The sequence below is a fragment of the Macadamia integrifolia genome, chromosome 10 (genome assembly GCF_013358625.1).
Source record: "Macadamia integrifolia cultivar HAES 741 chromosome 10, SCU_Mint_v3, whole genome shotgun sequence".
Lineage (NCBI taxonomy): Eukaryota > Viridiplantae > Streptophyta > Magnoliopsida > Proteales > Proteaceae > Macadamia > Macadamia integrifolia.
In genome coordinates, this window is record NC_056566.1 from 17,321,573 (window position 1) to 17,336,829 (window position 15,257).

At 37.9% G+C, this 15,257-nt stretch overlaps 1 protein-coding gene and 1 pseudogene across 1 annotated transcript; both read right to left on the bottom strand.

The window, feature by feature from the left end:
* Window positions 1–913: 913 nt before the first annotated feature.
* On the bottom strand, window positions 914–8,961 carry LOC122090604 (annotated as a pseudogene).
* LOC122092260 (putative pentatricopeptide repeat-containing protein At3g16890, mitochondrial) lies at window positions 6,482–7,258 on the bottom strand. Its single transcript, XM_042662591.1, has one exon. The coding sequence runs from the start codon at window positions 7,256–7,258 to the stop codon at window positions 6,482–6,484; it is 777 nt and encodes a 258-aa protein (XP_042518525.1).
* Window positions 8,962–15,257: the final 6,296 nt, after the last annotated feature.

Below are 15,257 nucleotides of genomic sequence, written 5' to 3' on the forward strand. Positions count from 1 at the left end.
AAATTTAAAAAAAAAAATTAATTTGGGAGTGATACAGAGGAAGTGATGCATAGGGTCTCATTTTACCTCAAAAATGAAAATTTTACTGTATAGAAGACTAGAAGCCTAGTCTGCTCTGGTCTGGTATGTTCAGATTGATTTTTTATTTGTTTCTTTTGGGCTTTTTTTTTCTCCTGTAATGCCCCATTAGATTTGGAGTCTGGAATTATCTCTTGAACAATATAAATCATTGGAATGTTCTTGGGTTCATAACTGAGTGCAGTGGGTGCCTTACAGAAATGATAAGCTTCTCACTTCCATAGAAGTCATTGAATAAACAAAGGGGAAAAGAACGCTCCCTGGCCGTGCGTGCAGCCCTGCATCAGCGTGGCCAATGACGAGGTGCACATGGGCATCAACAAGGTGTGGGTTTCACAGGGGTGGGGGCATGATTTCGCCATTCTATGCCTGAGGGCAGGTGCTGCTTTAATAATTGAAATGCTTATTTTTTAGCAATTAAAAGGAAAAATCAGGCAGTAACTTCTATTCAGTATCAGTATCATAACCCCAAATCTGAGTGATAAACCCTTATCCGATTGAACCAGCTGCCGGGAAATCCTACATGTATACTCTTGTTAGTCTGAAGTTTTCCCTGTAGAGCCTTCCATGAAAGCTTAGTTTAAGGGGCAATTCTGTCTCCACTCTTTTTAGTCAGTTCCATACCAGCATTTCAGAAATCACTTTAAATCTCTATTTGGTAGCAAGGGAAATTGAAGGGAAGTGAACTGAAATTTTCAAACCCAACTTTCGTAATTATTACCTCTCTTGGTTATCTCATCAACTCCATATATTCCATGTTTGGTTATTAAATTTCACTATAATTTGTCCGCATCGGATCAACAATGGCAGTGACACATACAAGTTGAAAGGCTTTCAATTAACTCTCTTTGCTTCTCTTGTTTAATGATTATACACAAGAAACGGTTCCTTTACAAGGTGCTGTGAGACAAGCAAGCAGCCCCCCATGTTGGATGCAGGTAGCGATCCTCAGCCCAAAATATAAATTTACATTTTGATCAGCATCAGGTTAACAATGGCAGTGATACGTACAAGTGGAAAGGCATTCATTTAAATCCTCTTTGCTTCTCTAGTTTAATGATCATATACAAGAAATGGAGATAGCAGAGGGGGCAGTCAAAAGCAGAATCACTACCAAAACCATCTTGCTCACTTCAGCAGCAGTCCTAGGAGCTTCGGAAGAAACTAAGTCCCATGCTAGTGAAGGAAGTCCTTCATTGGGTCATCATGATGAAATTTCTTCATTCGCTTCCATCTCCTCAGCAGTGACCTACAATAGATCAAACACGTATTTAGAAACGAAAACCAGATTACACTAAACTGCATTGGCACCAACTTCCTTCTTAAACATCCAAAGGGTCAGCAAAAGCATACTTCTTCATTCCATTTGACATTATATTTTCGTTTTCTTTCATCTCTCTCTTCCTTCTTTCTTTCATCCTCCTGTGCAAGCCAACAAAACCTTTGCATAAGCAACTTCAGTTCTCACAAGGTTGATAAAGAGTCCAACACTATGTAATAGTATAAAGAGAAAAAAAAAGGCATATCCTAACTTTACATGGAACCTGGATGGTAGATCCAGCATGTTGAAGGCTAAGGATTAATTTGAAAGAAAAAGAACTCTAGGGGTCAACAAATTTTCTCGGTTTCTAGTTTCAGACACCAAATGGTTATTTCTCCACAAACCAGTGCATGCTAGTCATTCTGACATTGGATATGTGGGAAATCCCTGGATAAGCCACCATGTCAAATTTATTGGATATCTTAACCAGATGGTCCACTATGTATGGAGCTCTTACCTCTCTTTTTGCAATTTCTAAACCAACATTCTGACCTATGGAGATGTTGGTCTGGATTGAAAAAAAAAATTATATATATATATATATATATGATCACATAATGACAATAAGTCCAAAAGGTTTGTGTAACAAACACCACCACATGATAGAAATAGCATTGGTGTTGGAACGTATCTCAAGCTTGCCCCTTTATTTATTTGTAGCTTTTATTAAATTCCAAATAACTTTAATTAACTTTATTTTCTAACTTCAAATTCTAGACATTTTTTATTTTGTAAGTTTCAAGAAAGACAAGTGAACAAGACCAACGTCTCACAGTCAAGCACTGGATTACAAATATAAAACAACTTATAACAAGACTTAGAATTCAAATAAAGGTACCCTATGTTACCTTCTTTATTGCTTCAGCAAGTTGTTTATGGTCAAACATCAAATCATCTGGGACATCGGTGCCCCAAGTATAATGCAGGAGTAAATTACAAGTAACTAACTCCGCAGTTTATAACCCCAAACAATACAAATAAGACCAAGAAACAAAGAAATAATACCATCAAATAAATCCCTAAGGATACAATACCCATATAGGAGCAAAACTAGCCCAAAATTTAACCCGATAGGAGCGAGAAAGACCTGTTATAGAGCTGGAGAGAGAGAAGTGCGGCCAGGGCTGTAGGAGTTCGATTGAGTTGCACTCTTGGGCGTAGATAGTCCCTAGAGAGGGTACAAAAACCCCCCAAAGTTGGGAGGATTCTGACGGCTGGTTGTGAAGTTACAAGCTTTCTTGATTTTCTGACTAATAAGAGAAAACTGAGAAGAACCTTCAAGAACAGCAGCTAAATGCTTCCAACAGTGACTAGGTAAGGATCGAGGGACCCTTATGAGGCCTGGAATACCCTGATTGAAGACCTGGCTGAACATAGTACAGAAGAGAGAAAGAGAGGAGATCGATCTCTCTCCTATTCCCACTAGGATTGCTGATCGGTTCTGATTTCTGGAGACTTTTATCAAAATCTGAACTATACCTCTTGAATGTTACAACAAATAAAATAAAAAAAGAAGAATAAAATAGATGGGGGGTTGAAAAGGGTGAAAGAGAATAAAAGAAGTGGCTATCTCAGCCTGGGCTTCTCACCCACAGCTATCTCAGCTAATCTAAGCATTTAGTTGCAAACTTTCTTTCATAAATGCAAACTTTCTTTCATTCAAATCTGTTCAATAATAGTACCTATGCCTCTCTATTTATAGAGGGAAAGTTTACAATCATACTAATACTAGGAGCTAGTTTCCCAATAGAACTAGATACTCCTACTACAACTAGGAGCTAGTTTCCCAATAGAACTAGATACTCCTACTACAACTAGAAGCTAGTTTCCCAATAGGACTAGACACTCCTACTACAACTAGGAATTCAAAATAGGACTAGGACTTGACTTTATGACTCCAACATGGAGTAAGACTACCTAACTAACAGTCCATATATGACTTTACAACCAACTAATGGTCTAATGAGCCTTTATTGAATTAAATAGCAACTAATTAAACTAATGAATAAAATCCCGTTTTCCTACCTTCTATCCATATTTTAGGCCTATTAAAGTGGCTCATTTCAAAGAAAACCCATGGGATCAAAGGCCCAACACATACATAACACAACCCAAGGCTTATTTGCAATAAAATAAGCTCAAGTGGCTTATCTACATCAAAGTAGCTAGCCTTTTCTCCTCCCTTGGTGTAGGTATCTCTGTGTACATTTAGGGATGCTAAAATCAGACTCAGATCTAGACAATCTAAAATATTTGAGTAGTGGAATTTCACCCAAAAAAGAAACTGGAGCCCAGAGCAGTATGGCAATTAAATAATTCTTGTTTCCAAGAAAATCAAAATCAAGCTCACATGCTAACCTTCAGTAGCCACTTTACGAGCAATATTTGCCTTCATCAGATCAGTTGCTGCTTCAGCAGCTTCAATTCCAGCTGCACCTGTGCAGTAACTGTTGTGTATCGTCTGCTCGCAGCACTTATAGCCCCACTGGTGATCCTTCCACCATGAACCCCAAACACTAGTATGGTTATTAATGTAAATGTCTTCTTCATATTTGCTTATAGGAAGAGATGTCTCCTGCAATGAAGCATATCTCGGAGTTAGCTCCCTAGTTAAAAGCATCGAGAAGGACTTAAGGAAACTATAGACATGCAATGTTGTACTGTCATGGTTGATAAACAAATACACATTTACAGTAAAAGACATGTAATTTGTTAATGCCAAAATTACCTGGCCCTTTATGAATCTACCGGCACAATCGTACTCAGCCTGTCTCTCACTCTGCCCAAGTAGAAGCTCCATTGGTACTCTTCAGAAGCTGCATTACCATACTTCTCCATAATCGTATCTATTGTTTTGGATGTCAAATTTTCCTTAATAACTTTAAAATCTTAAAGAGCAGTTCAGCTTGAGAGGGAGCTGCCTGCATATGGATATCCTGCCCCTTTTCAAAGGCCTCCCGAGCATGAATATTGAGCTGCTTGAAATCCAATGCCTGGCCACTCACTCTATATTGGTTATCTCCCTGAAGAATATCAGTCCAGAGATCAGTATATAATGTAGAAGTAAGATACAAATTTATTAACAGTGAGATGTAAGAATGCATCAATTAAAAAACGCAAAGTTCCTAAACTCAGTGAATTTAGGAACTGTGTTTTAACTCACTTCATAAAATTTTTCATTCGGGTCAACATCTGGAAAAGGAACCTCACGCATAGACCAGGTTTTAGGATCATAATATGCAGAATTGACATCAAGATTCAAAAGGTACTTTGCTGTGTCTTCACGAATACGCAAGTTCCTAAAAAAATTGCTCCAGTTAAACAAGGAAAGAGGCCCTGGCGAACCATCATAATTAGTGAACAAGAGTAAGCTTCGCTGCCCGACAGTATGGAGTACTGACCACACCGAGGGACAGGCCCTAAAGCGAAGGACAGGAATGAGCGAAATCAATGTGTTCCAATTTCTGGCCTTGCACCGACCATCCTATGGACCATGGACTAACAGCCACTGCCTTAAAGGACTATGTCCAGGGGGCCCAAAAAAAAAAAACAAAACAAAAGAAACTACCTCTCCAAATTGGACAAGCCCAATGAGCATTAACCAGAAACACACTATTTCGATGTAAGTATAAAGTATCTCTGACTCACCTAACAGTTCCTGTGCTACCAGTGCTACCACCACCAGTGGTGCGCACAAGCTTCTCGACCTTAGCAAAATCCATCTGCTTGCTCTCATCGACCTTGGCTTCATCAACCTCTAGAGCATCTTCATCATCTTCGTCATCACCAACCTCACCCTCACCCTCACCATTCTGGTTATTTTTCTTCTCCTCTATTTTCTTTAGCTGCTGCTCTTTTAGGTATTTCCTTCTAGCCTCATCTCTCTGCTCATATTGCTCCATAACAAGGCATAGGCTGCAGGATCATATCCATTCCATCGATCACGTTTTCCATCATAATCCAGCCCAAAGGTCTCAATCTTCTCATCAGGAGCAATGTGCTTGTTTGTCCATTTTGCTCCCAGCTGTCGAGGCCTCTCCATACATGACTTTGTATTCTCTAATAATGACATGCACCAAATTGACTGTCAGCACTAGACCATGATAACTTGCTTGATTTCCACAGATATTGGGAAAGGAGCACAAAAAGTCCAATGATCTGACTACTCTCAGTATGTAATTGACCATTTACATGCATTTCAAATGGCAATTTCCACTCCCTGAATAACCACTTTCAGCTCAGAGGTAATTGAATTCGCAGACCACTAGGACCAGGAAAATCCCTCACATATTGAAGGACCTTAACATTGAGGTCTCATAATGTTGTAAGTTTAATTGCTTTATAATTCCCCAGGGGAAATTACCCACTTATAGAACTTTCCTTAAAGCATCAATGACACTCTTGAGAAGAAAGAAAAAAAAAAATTCTTCCCCACCTTCCGGCCCCCATCCTTTATTCTTCATTTATAATATAAGTCCACCAGGAAGGAAATTTTTTAGTCCACGGTACTCTACATATATGATTCAATTTGGCCCTATTTCGACATATGGACAATTTAGACCTTGCCCTTTATATCTAATGCTCAGAATTGCCAAATCATCCTGCCATGAGGCAGAACTAGGTGGGCCGCATGGGCAAGACCCTCTACACTAGATGGTGTAAATTATGTTGCGTGAAATATAAAATAATATTGGTCAGTTCAGTTGGTGTAAGACATGGGATTTTATGTCTAGAAAAACACTATATAGATGGAAAAACAATAGTATAACCCCATTAAGAAATGCATGTTGACATGTTATAACTTAGGTTCCAGACATCCAACTTTGTGCAGCGCTATGACAATGCAAAGGAAGAAAGATGATCACATTGCATTGTATACCTTCTCACATGCTTCAAAAAAAGAAGCGGCAAGGATATAAGCCTGATGCCTGATAATGGTTTTCTCTGTGCCAAATCCTCAAAACAGAAGAAACGGATGAGTCAACCATGTGTAAACTTCATCCTATGAATTAGGAACGGAATTCATAGGAGGAAAACAGAAGGAACAGATGAGCCAACCACATGCACTGTATGAACTTCATCCTAAGAATTAGGAATGGAGTTCATAAGAGTTCCTCTTTCATTTTTGTTGATTAAATCATGGGCCTCCTCCAAGTGACCCAAATGGGTTAGAGATTCTATAACTGGTGTGTACGAATAAAAATCTGGAGAACATCCACTGAATTCCATGATGAGAAGCATCTGCCTAGCCTCTTCAACTCTTCCTGCTTCACATGATGCCTTAATAAAAGCATTATACGTAAGTTTGTCAGGTGTCAGGGCCACTCTCAACATGGAAATTAAAAGCTTTTGCGCATTCTCAATTTTCTCCATCCTACAAAGACTTAGAATGAGAGCATTGAAAGAAAACACATCTGGCTTTATACCAGCATCTTTCATCTTTCTCAATAACTTCATCGCTTTAGCAACATCCCCAACAAAACAGAGAGACCGAATTAGGATATTATATGCGACAGCATTTGGAGAAACACCCCATTCAACCATCTCATCAAAACAACCAAAAGCATCTTCCATCTGGTGGACCCGACAAAGACCATCAATTATTGAACTAAAGGTGAAGATATCAGGTTTGAAACCATGGTCAAATAGCATCTTCAACAGTTCTCTAGCCTTACCTACCTCCCTGACTTTGCAATGGCCATCAATAAGAATACTAAAAGTAACAAGAGTAGGAGCAACACCTCTCTGAAGCATATCTCCAAATTTCTGCGATGCTTTGTCCATCATTGTGGCTTTGGCAAAACAATCGATCAACATGTTATATGAAGATACAGTCGATACAATTCCATCTTGCTCCATCTGATTCAAATATCTGTCCCCTTCATTAGTTCTTCCTGCCTGTACAAAACTTCAATAAGCATGAGATAAGTGTTGAAACATGGCTTCCCACCTTTCTCAATAAAACCATCCTGTATCTTGCAAGCCTCATTCAGATCAACACCCTTCATCAAGCAAGACATCACAATGTTAAATGTTGAACTGTCTGGAAGATAACCCTTTTGTTCCATCTTTCTTAACAACTCCATGGATTCCATTGGCATAAAAATTCTTTGAAAGGCAACCCAGTACAGCATCACAAGATTGCTTGCACAAAATAGGCTTGCTTTCTAAAAATTTCAGTAACAGCTGATATGCTTTATGCACATCTGAACATCGAAAGACACCGTGAACCAATGACCTAAATGTGGCTTCACTAGGGCTCACATTCCGCTGCCTCATTATCTCCAGAACCTGAAAGGCTTCATCCACCCTCTTTGCGTTATAGAACCCATCAATAAGGATCGTGTACGTGAACACATTAGGGAAGTAACCTGAGTCCTCCATCTGTTTAACGAGACGAAGCGCTTCATCAACAATTCCAATCCTGCAGACCCCATGGATGAGAATGTTATACGTGAATCTGTCGGGGAAGCAGTTATCAATGGGCATCTGCTGGAATTTGAGATATGCTAAATCAAGGGAATTGGATTTCACTAATGCATCAATAAGTGAATTGTATAATCAAGTAGTTGGATTGAGACCCAGGAGTGAAATCTGTTCAAAAACTTCAGCACAATACTTGGCAAGCCCTAACCCTCCCCAGCTACCAATTAAAACGCAAATCAGGTCCTCAGAAATGCGACACCCGGAGTTTTTAATCTCTTGAAGCAAGTCAACAGACAACACTACGGGACCCTTACGATTCAGGGCATAACTCAAAACTCTCCGAACAAATTGATAATTCACCAGTGTCTCCTTGACATATGAAACCCAGATATAAAATTGGAGTGAGTGTAATGGGTTTTCCTGATGCTGCAAGATTCTCACAACAAACTGTGGAGTCGAATTGGTCTTTCTGTATTTGAACTCGTGATTTAGCAAAATAAACCAATCCTTTCTATCAAGTATTTTAGAGAAGTACTGATGATCGACCGATATGGTGGATATCTCGTGTCTATCACAAGAAATGCTACTTGAATCAGGCATTTGGGAGGGATTGAATGAAGAAGACTTGCCTCTTAGTGCAGTTTCTGAACTTGTTGGTTTTTGAACGGGGGCACTTTTGTTCTTCCATAAATCGGTCTATCGACATTGGAGCTTTGCGTTTTGCAGATTCCTTCGCTTATATCTCTGCTTACAATAGATGCTCTGGAAGCAACAGATGAAAATCCTCTCATATCCCCGAAATTAGCTCGATAAGAAATCGAATCATGAGAAGAATTCACTCATTGACCATAAGCCAAGAAGGAACTTTGCTCTTATAAACCGTAGCTTAAATTATTGAATCGAACCCATTTTCTTGTCCATCCATGAACTTAACCCCCACTTCTAGTTATCTCCTTCACACCCTCCATCACCTGTGGAAGTGGAAACCCACAAAGCTCTCATATACCCACTTTAAACCATCATATAATAGGTGACATTCATTCCTGAACCCATTTTTTAGGTAAAGAACAAAACAAAATACCTTGATTTTACTGGTTTTGATTGTGATAAAGCTCCTACATCCGAAACTGGGGTTTCACCGTGTTGCTGCCAAAAAACCCCGCGAGTTGGTCCTGCACAAGTACAGACGGCGGAGGTCCAGAGCTTTGTCCGAGGTTAGTCCTCCGATGCTCAAGTTAGGGTCGGCTGCACAGTTTTAAGTAAAGGAGTAATGGTGAGGGTCTGAATGCTTACCTTCTTCCTTCCTCTCGGCCTCCTTATATGCTTCTTCGGGGCTAGGGTTTTTTCTTGTCTTTTCCTCTGTCCTTCTCCCATATGGCCGTCCTTCTTGTGGGGAATATTTTCCTCATGCAAACGACGTGATCGAGCGTGATTGAGTCATTGGAATTCTTATCTGGTGGAGGACACGTGTCTCAGGGGCGACACGTGTCCTTTCCCCACCGAGAGATCAATTTGGTTGTATCACACCGTTCAGTCTTGAGTTCAGTTGGACCTGTCTTGGCTCTTTTCAGGCAGGTTGCAGATTTCAATAATCGGAGAGAAATGGAGGAAGATGGAAGTAGGGTTTCAGTTCATGAGAAATTAGAGGAAGAAGAAGAAGGGGATGAAGATGAGAGCCAATTGAATCGCCGATCAGGTGGGGCTTGGGGCTTGGGGCTTGGGGCTTGCTGCCTGGGGAAGAGCTTTCCGCCGTGAGGGATGGGGCGAGAGTTTGGTTCGAATTCAGGGTATGGGTTGGAGTTCAGCCCAATACCTCAATCCAGATCTGACCCCAACCTTGAGTAAGGCCAGAGATTTCAACCCTGAGTTACACCCTCTCACATATGACTGAAGGAGCTCACACTGATATTCTTTCTGGTCAAACAAAACGCAAATCTTTTATTGGATAAACCTCTCCCACCCTCGCAATAATGAAGTTTCTCACACTGATGTTGTGGAAAATCTTTGCCCATAAAGTATTAACTTCTTTGGGAAAAAATCATTGTGAAGTCTCCTAAAATGCGAAAGTCTTGATCCAACCAATACTATCATTGATCCCTACATTGGTAAATGATCGACGCAACCTAGCAGTGTTCCCCTACTGGTTTTTTAGGGAAAAGGTTCTCTAAGGCCCCTCTTTAGTATCATTTTTCTTTTTGATTTTTATTCACAAAAATGGTTTTGGCTGCATTTGGTATCATTTATGGAGCTTGTTTCTATTTTAAAAAAAATTGGTAAAACACAAAAACCAAAAAGAGATCAAGAGTCATTTATGTGTTTTGGCCAAAAATGATTTTCAATTATTTTTGTGCTGATTTTAATAAGCATGTGTTTAAAGGCTCAATATGGAAGGGTAAAATAGTCATTTGTTTTGTAATTAGAAATCCAATCCCCTTGTCCCCTCTTCTTCAGTCCAAAGTGGAGAAAGAGAATTATAAGAAAGATGGGTGAAGACCCTTCACCCATTTCTTTAAAAAACTATTTTGCACATAGAGATACCAAACTATTTTTCATAAAAAATTATTTTTGTCTAGTAGTTATCAAAACATAAAAATGTTTTGATAAAAAATAGTTTTCATTAATGATTTTTGGTAAATAAATAAAATGAAAAATGAAAAATGATACCAAAAAGGGCCTAAGCTGCAGTGGAAGGTACATTAGCATCCTATCTATCTCTCTTCTCACATGGAATAACTTCACTATTCTCTTATGTACAAAACAGTTATGTTGAACTCATTGACGTGGTCTCCTTTGCCATTTGCTCAAAGAACCATCTCCCATAAACTATAAAATTGACATAAAAATAGATTTTTTTTTTTTTTCCCAAGACAATCAAGGTTTGTGAGGGTATGTATGGTATCTCTTCCGTTTAGATTTCAAAAAATTTCTCAACCCTCATAACAGTGACCCGTATAGGGTCTAGAACACTTGAAAATTGCAATATTGGAGCCAGGCCCATGCAAGCCATTTTTTCTTCCTTTTTGAATTTTTTTAAACGCATGAAACTAAAAATTCTACAAATGAGGCAGGCCAGGTCTCCACTTTTGGTCCGAGGTAGTTCCCCATTATACTTAATTAATTATCTGATAGAGTGCTTTTCTCAAACGCCTCTTGGCCAGCTCCAACAAATGATGAGTTTAGTAATGCCAAATCCACTCATTATCATCATCCACAAGAATCATTGACCTTTCACAATACTCTCTAATGGGCCAGTATTGCTGCAAGTGCGCTTCAATTTAATGACGCCTCTCTCTCTCTCTCTCTCTCTCTCTCTCTCTCTCTCTCTCTCTCTCTCTCTCTCTCTCTCTCTCTCTCTCTCTTGAGGATGAGATGAGATAAGCTTTACATAATCTACTAGCGTAATTAGTGTATTGATTAATTAAATAAAAAACAACTATCATGTGAATTAACCTTACTTAAAATACTGAATTGGTTTGTTGGCAATAACAATGTGGTGATGAATGGAACAATCCACCTAGTAGGGCCCTATAATTTGTGCAATAAGTTGAAGCCCTATTCATCATTTGATTGATGTTTTAGTTAAGGGTGTCAATTTGAAATTCTAATCATAACCTAAGAAGAATTTGGTATCAAGAAAAGGAATTTTATTTGATACAGTACAGTTTTATCAGTAAATTAGACAATTATTAGTATGAATCAAATCGTATTAAATTATTTATTCTCAAATCGAAGTGATTATATATTATGTATCTAAGTATGTGTTACATATGTCATATATTATATATGAAATATGGTTTATGAAATGCTATAAGAACTATACTGAAACCGAAATGAACCGTTTCTGAAATTGAATAAAAATTGAATCGAATTGATATGGCTTTAGTATTGAAAATAAATTCGAGTTCTCAATACAGTATGATTTTGGTTTCTCCTTTCTATCTTTTGCATTGAACCAAACCGTACTGAATTCTCAAAACCATACTAATTGGCACCCTTAATTTTAGCTTATCTTAAATTTGTTTCTATCTGGAAAATCTGATATTTTTCAGCTAAACTCAGTGTATCAAGTATCAACTCAAGATCTGGCTTCTCTCCAACGTGCTGGCTTCCCAACTCGGCATCCAACGGTTGGGAGAATCTGGATACATATCCCAACACATGGATATACACCCCCAAGTCTTTCTAGCCATCAAATGCCGAGTTAAGTGTCCAACGCGTTGGAGAAAATCTTTTTCCATCAACATAGCATTCCAAAAGAACCTAGAGAACTTGTTGCAACCTCCTCCTTCTTTGACTGGCATATTTAACACAATCAAGTAATCTCAGTTTCTATGTCAATGCAACAGAAGTTACATCAGCTTGAGCCCAATGTCCACCTTTGAAATATGAATCACATTATAGATCTCTTGCTCTTAGTTGGATGGTGACAAGCCATAACGATGATAATGGTTCTCAAGTAGGACTTAACTTGTGTTTTCATCGACGTAGACATGTGTGCTTGTAGTGGAAGCAATCTTAGAATTTAGAATATTTAATAAAGAAAAAGTTACTCTTCGCCCATTAAGGGTCATAAGTCCGACAATATCTTAAAGTGATTAATGAAATATTTTCATCATGAGTGAAGAAAAACCCGATCCATATATATATATATATATATATAACAATAACAAATACTCTTCAATATCAACCAATCAAAGTGGCAAAATCTTTGGTCGGCGGCCAACTTTTCGACCTACATGCCAAACAAAATCCCAAAACATTTTCAACATGAAGAGCTAAAGGATGGAGAGGCCAGAAAAATAAGAAGCAGAACTTCAGACACGTTTCCAATAGAGATATGATTACTAGCTATATAAGATATTTTCCACTTATTATAGTGTCATTATTAGTTTATAGAGAAAATTAAAGGGCCCATTTGATATCTTAGCATGTGAACTTCATTTCCAAAATCCAAAATCCAAAATCTTTTCTAGCATGCGTAGGTGGTGGCTGATATCCTATGAATTACTTTTGAAATTTTATACATACATTTAGAAGGCCGACCTCATCATAGGATTTAAGAATGAAGACTAAAGAATTGAAACAGCTTTAAGTGTTGATTTGTGGAATCTCTCTGTTGTCCCCTTCAGGAACATTATTTGATTGAAAAGGACAATTCTTTAAGGCACATGATTCATGGCATTTTTTTTTTTTTCTTTTCTCTTCCTTTTCTTGAGAAGGAAAGAGTGTCTTTAAAACAAATATTTAATAGCATAATATAATATAATCCTATGATAACTTGCCTTTCTAATAGTTATATATATATATATATACAAGACCCTCTTTTTTTTTTTTTTGGGTTGGGGGTGCCCGGGGGGTTTGTGCCACTTGTAGGGGTGTCAAAACCTAGCCTGAACTAATAAAATCGACCGATAAAACCTAAATCGAACCAAACTGATCTTTATTGGATTGGTTTTGGACTGAGATATATTTGGACCATTTGAAAACAGGTCCAAACCGAACCAACCAATAACCAACCGAATGAACCCGATAAAAAAATAAATGATTTTGAGATTATAAATTGGTGAATTGACCATTCATTTTTACAATATGAGTGAGAAAAATTTTTTTGTAAGGGAAATTGTTACAAATCATTGAATATTAAGTTTCAATATTAGTAATCTTTCTCTTACAATGATAAACCTTGATTTAATCATAAATTTAAAGTGTGTTTTTCGTCAAATCTTGTCATTATAAGTTATGAATGTAAGATTCATTATTGTTCAAGCCCAATAATAAACCGATCTAAATTGGTATTAACCCGATATTGAAAAATCGAAATAAATCGAAACCAAATCGAATCAAAACCGAAACCGACCGAAAACCGAAGTTCCTTAACGGATTACTTTTGGTCTCCCTCATTCCTAGACCGAAACCGATTCAACCTGACTGAAACCGAACTAAACCATCCAATTGACACCCCTAGCCACTTGGATAACTCCTCCGCTTGTAAAAACAGAGATGCAGCGGCCTAGCTTTGCAAAGAGTAGAAAATTTAGGGCTAATTAGTTGGGTTTCATTTATGGGCAAGAGAACGCTGCCTGGTCACGTTGTTTTTGCATCAACAAACTTAATGAGAACATGTGCGGGGACATTAACATGATTGTGGTTTTTTTATTTCATAAGGCGTAGTTGGTAATTTTATGTGCCCTTGTGTCTGTGACTCCATGCAGGAGCCACATGACCAAGTAGCTTTCTTTTGCCCTTTATTTATACATAGTGTTCGGGTTGCATTAATGAGTTACGAACTGTAATTAAAACTGCATCAATCGGCCTTCATTGCCTTAAAGTCTCCCACTAGGTTCCTCACTTGTCCAAAGGTTCGCATAGTTTAAGTTGATCTCACATTGGATCATGTTAAGCAGGTTGAATATGATTTAATTAGGGCACATATAATGAGCAAAGAAAAAAGATAACAACACATTGCCAATCATTGTTAAAGCATTTGCTCCAATGTCGAGGAGCCTTGTCAAGCTATTTCCTAAGAGACCCGACAACCTTAGGCTCCGTTTGGTTGTAATGGAAATTTAAAGGGAAATGAGGTGAAATTTTCATACTTTAAAAAGAAATGTTTATAATATTTATCCCATATGATTTTATAAACTACTTAATTTTTTCAACTATTTTTAGTAATGATATATTTTACATGTAATTTTTATTCTCAATATTATAGCAAAGGGTTTTGGATACAAATTAAAGTGAAATTTTATAACCAAATATGTAATGATTTGAAGTTAACGTTAAAATCACATGAGTAATGATTATATATATTTCTTTTTTTAGTGTGAAAATTTCACTTCCCTTCCTTTTAATTTCCCTTACTACCAAACATAGTCTTAGGAATCAATTCCTTGTGGGGAATTGAGGAGCTTAACCCTTATGGTCCTCTAGATAGTTTAGTTCTCTTTGTATTTGGTGTTCAGCCTCTTTTAGGCCATCCCTTTGGGTTTTTCATTGTGGATCAATAGTTGATCCTTGGTGTCAAGGTTCTTTGGGTCTTTGTAGTGTTTGGATGGCATGTCTTTGAATGGTTAAAAAAAAAACTTAAAAAGGGACTATATTATGACTCAGCATGACATGGAGGAGCTAAGAAGCACTTCTACCACGATAGCACCCAACTCGGAGAAATATGCAAACCTTATGTAGAGCATCCTAGGGAATATATATATATATATATATATATATGTGTGTGTGTGTGGCCCCTTCTGATCACCACAAAAGTCAAAAACACAGCGGTGGGTGACCTAAACAGGACCACATGTGACCAAATCACCACTCTTTTGAATAATAGTATTCTCAAAAGATACCAAAGTAGAAATGTGAACCCAAAAGACATTATAAAGGCAATAGCTATGGAAGAATTTCAACCATACCAAATACCAGTGTACTTGAA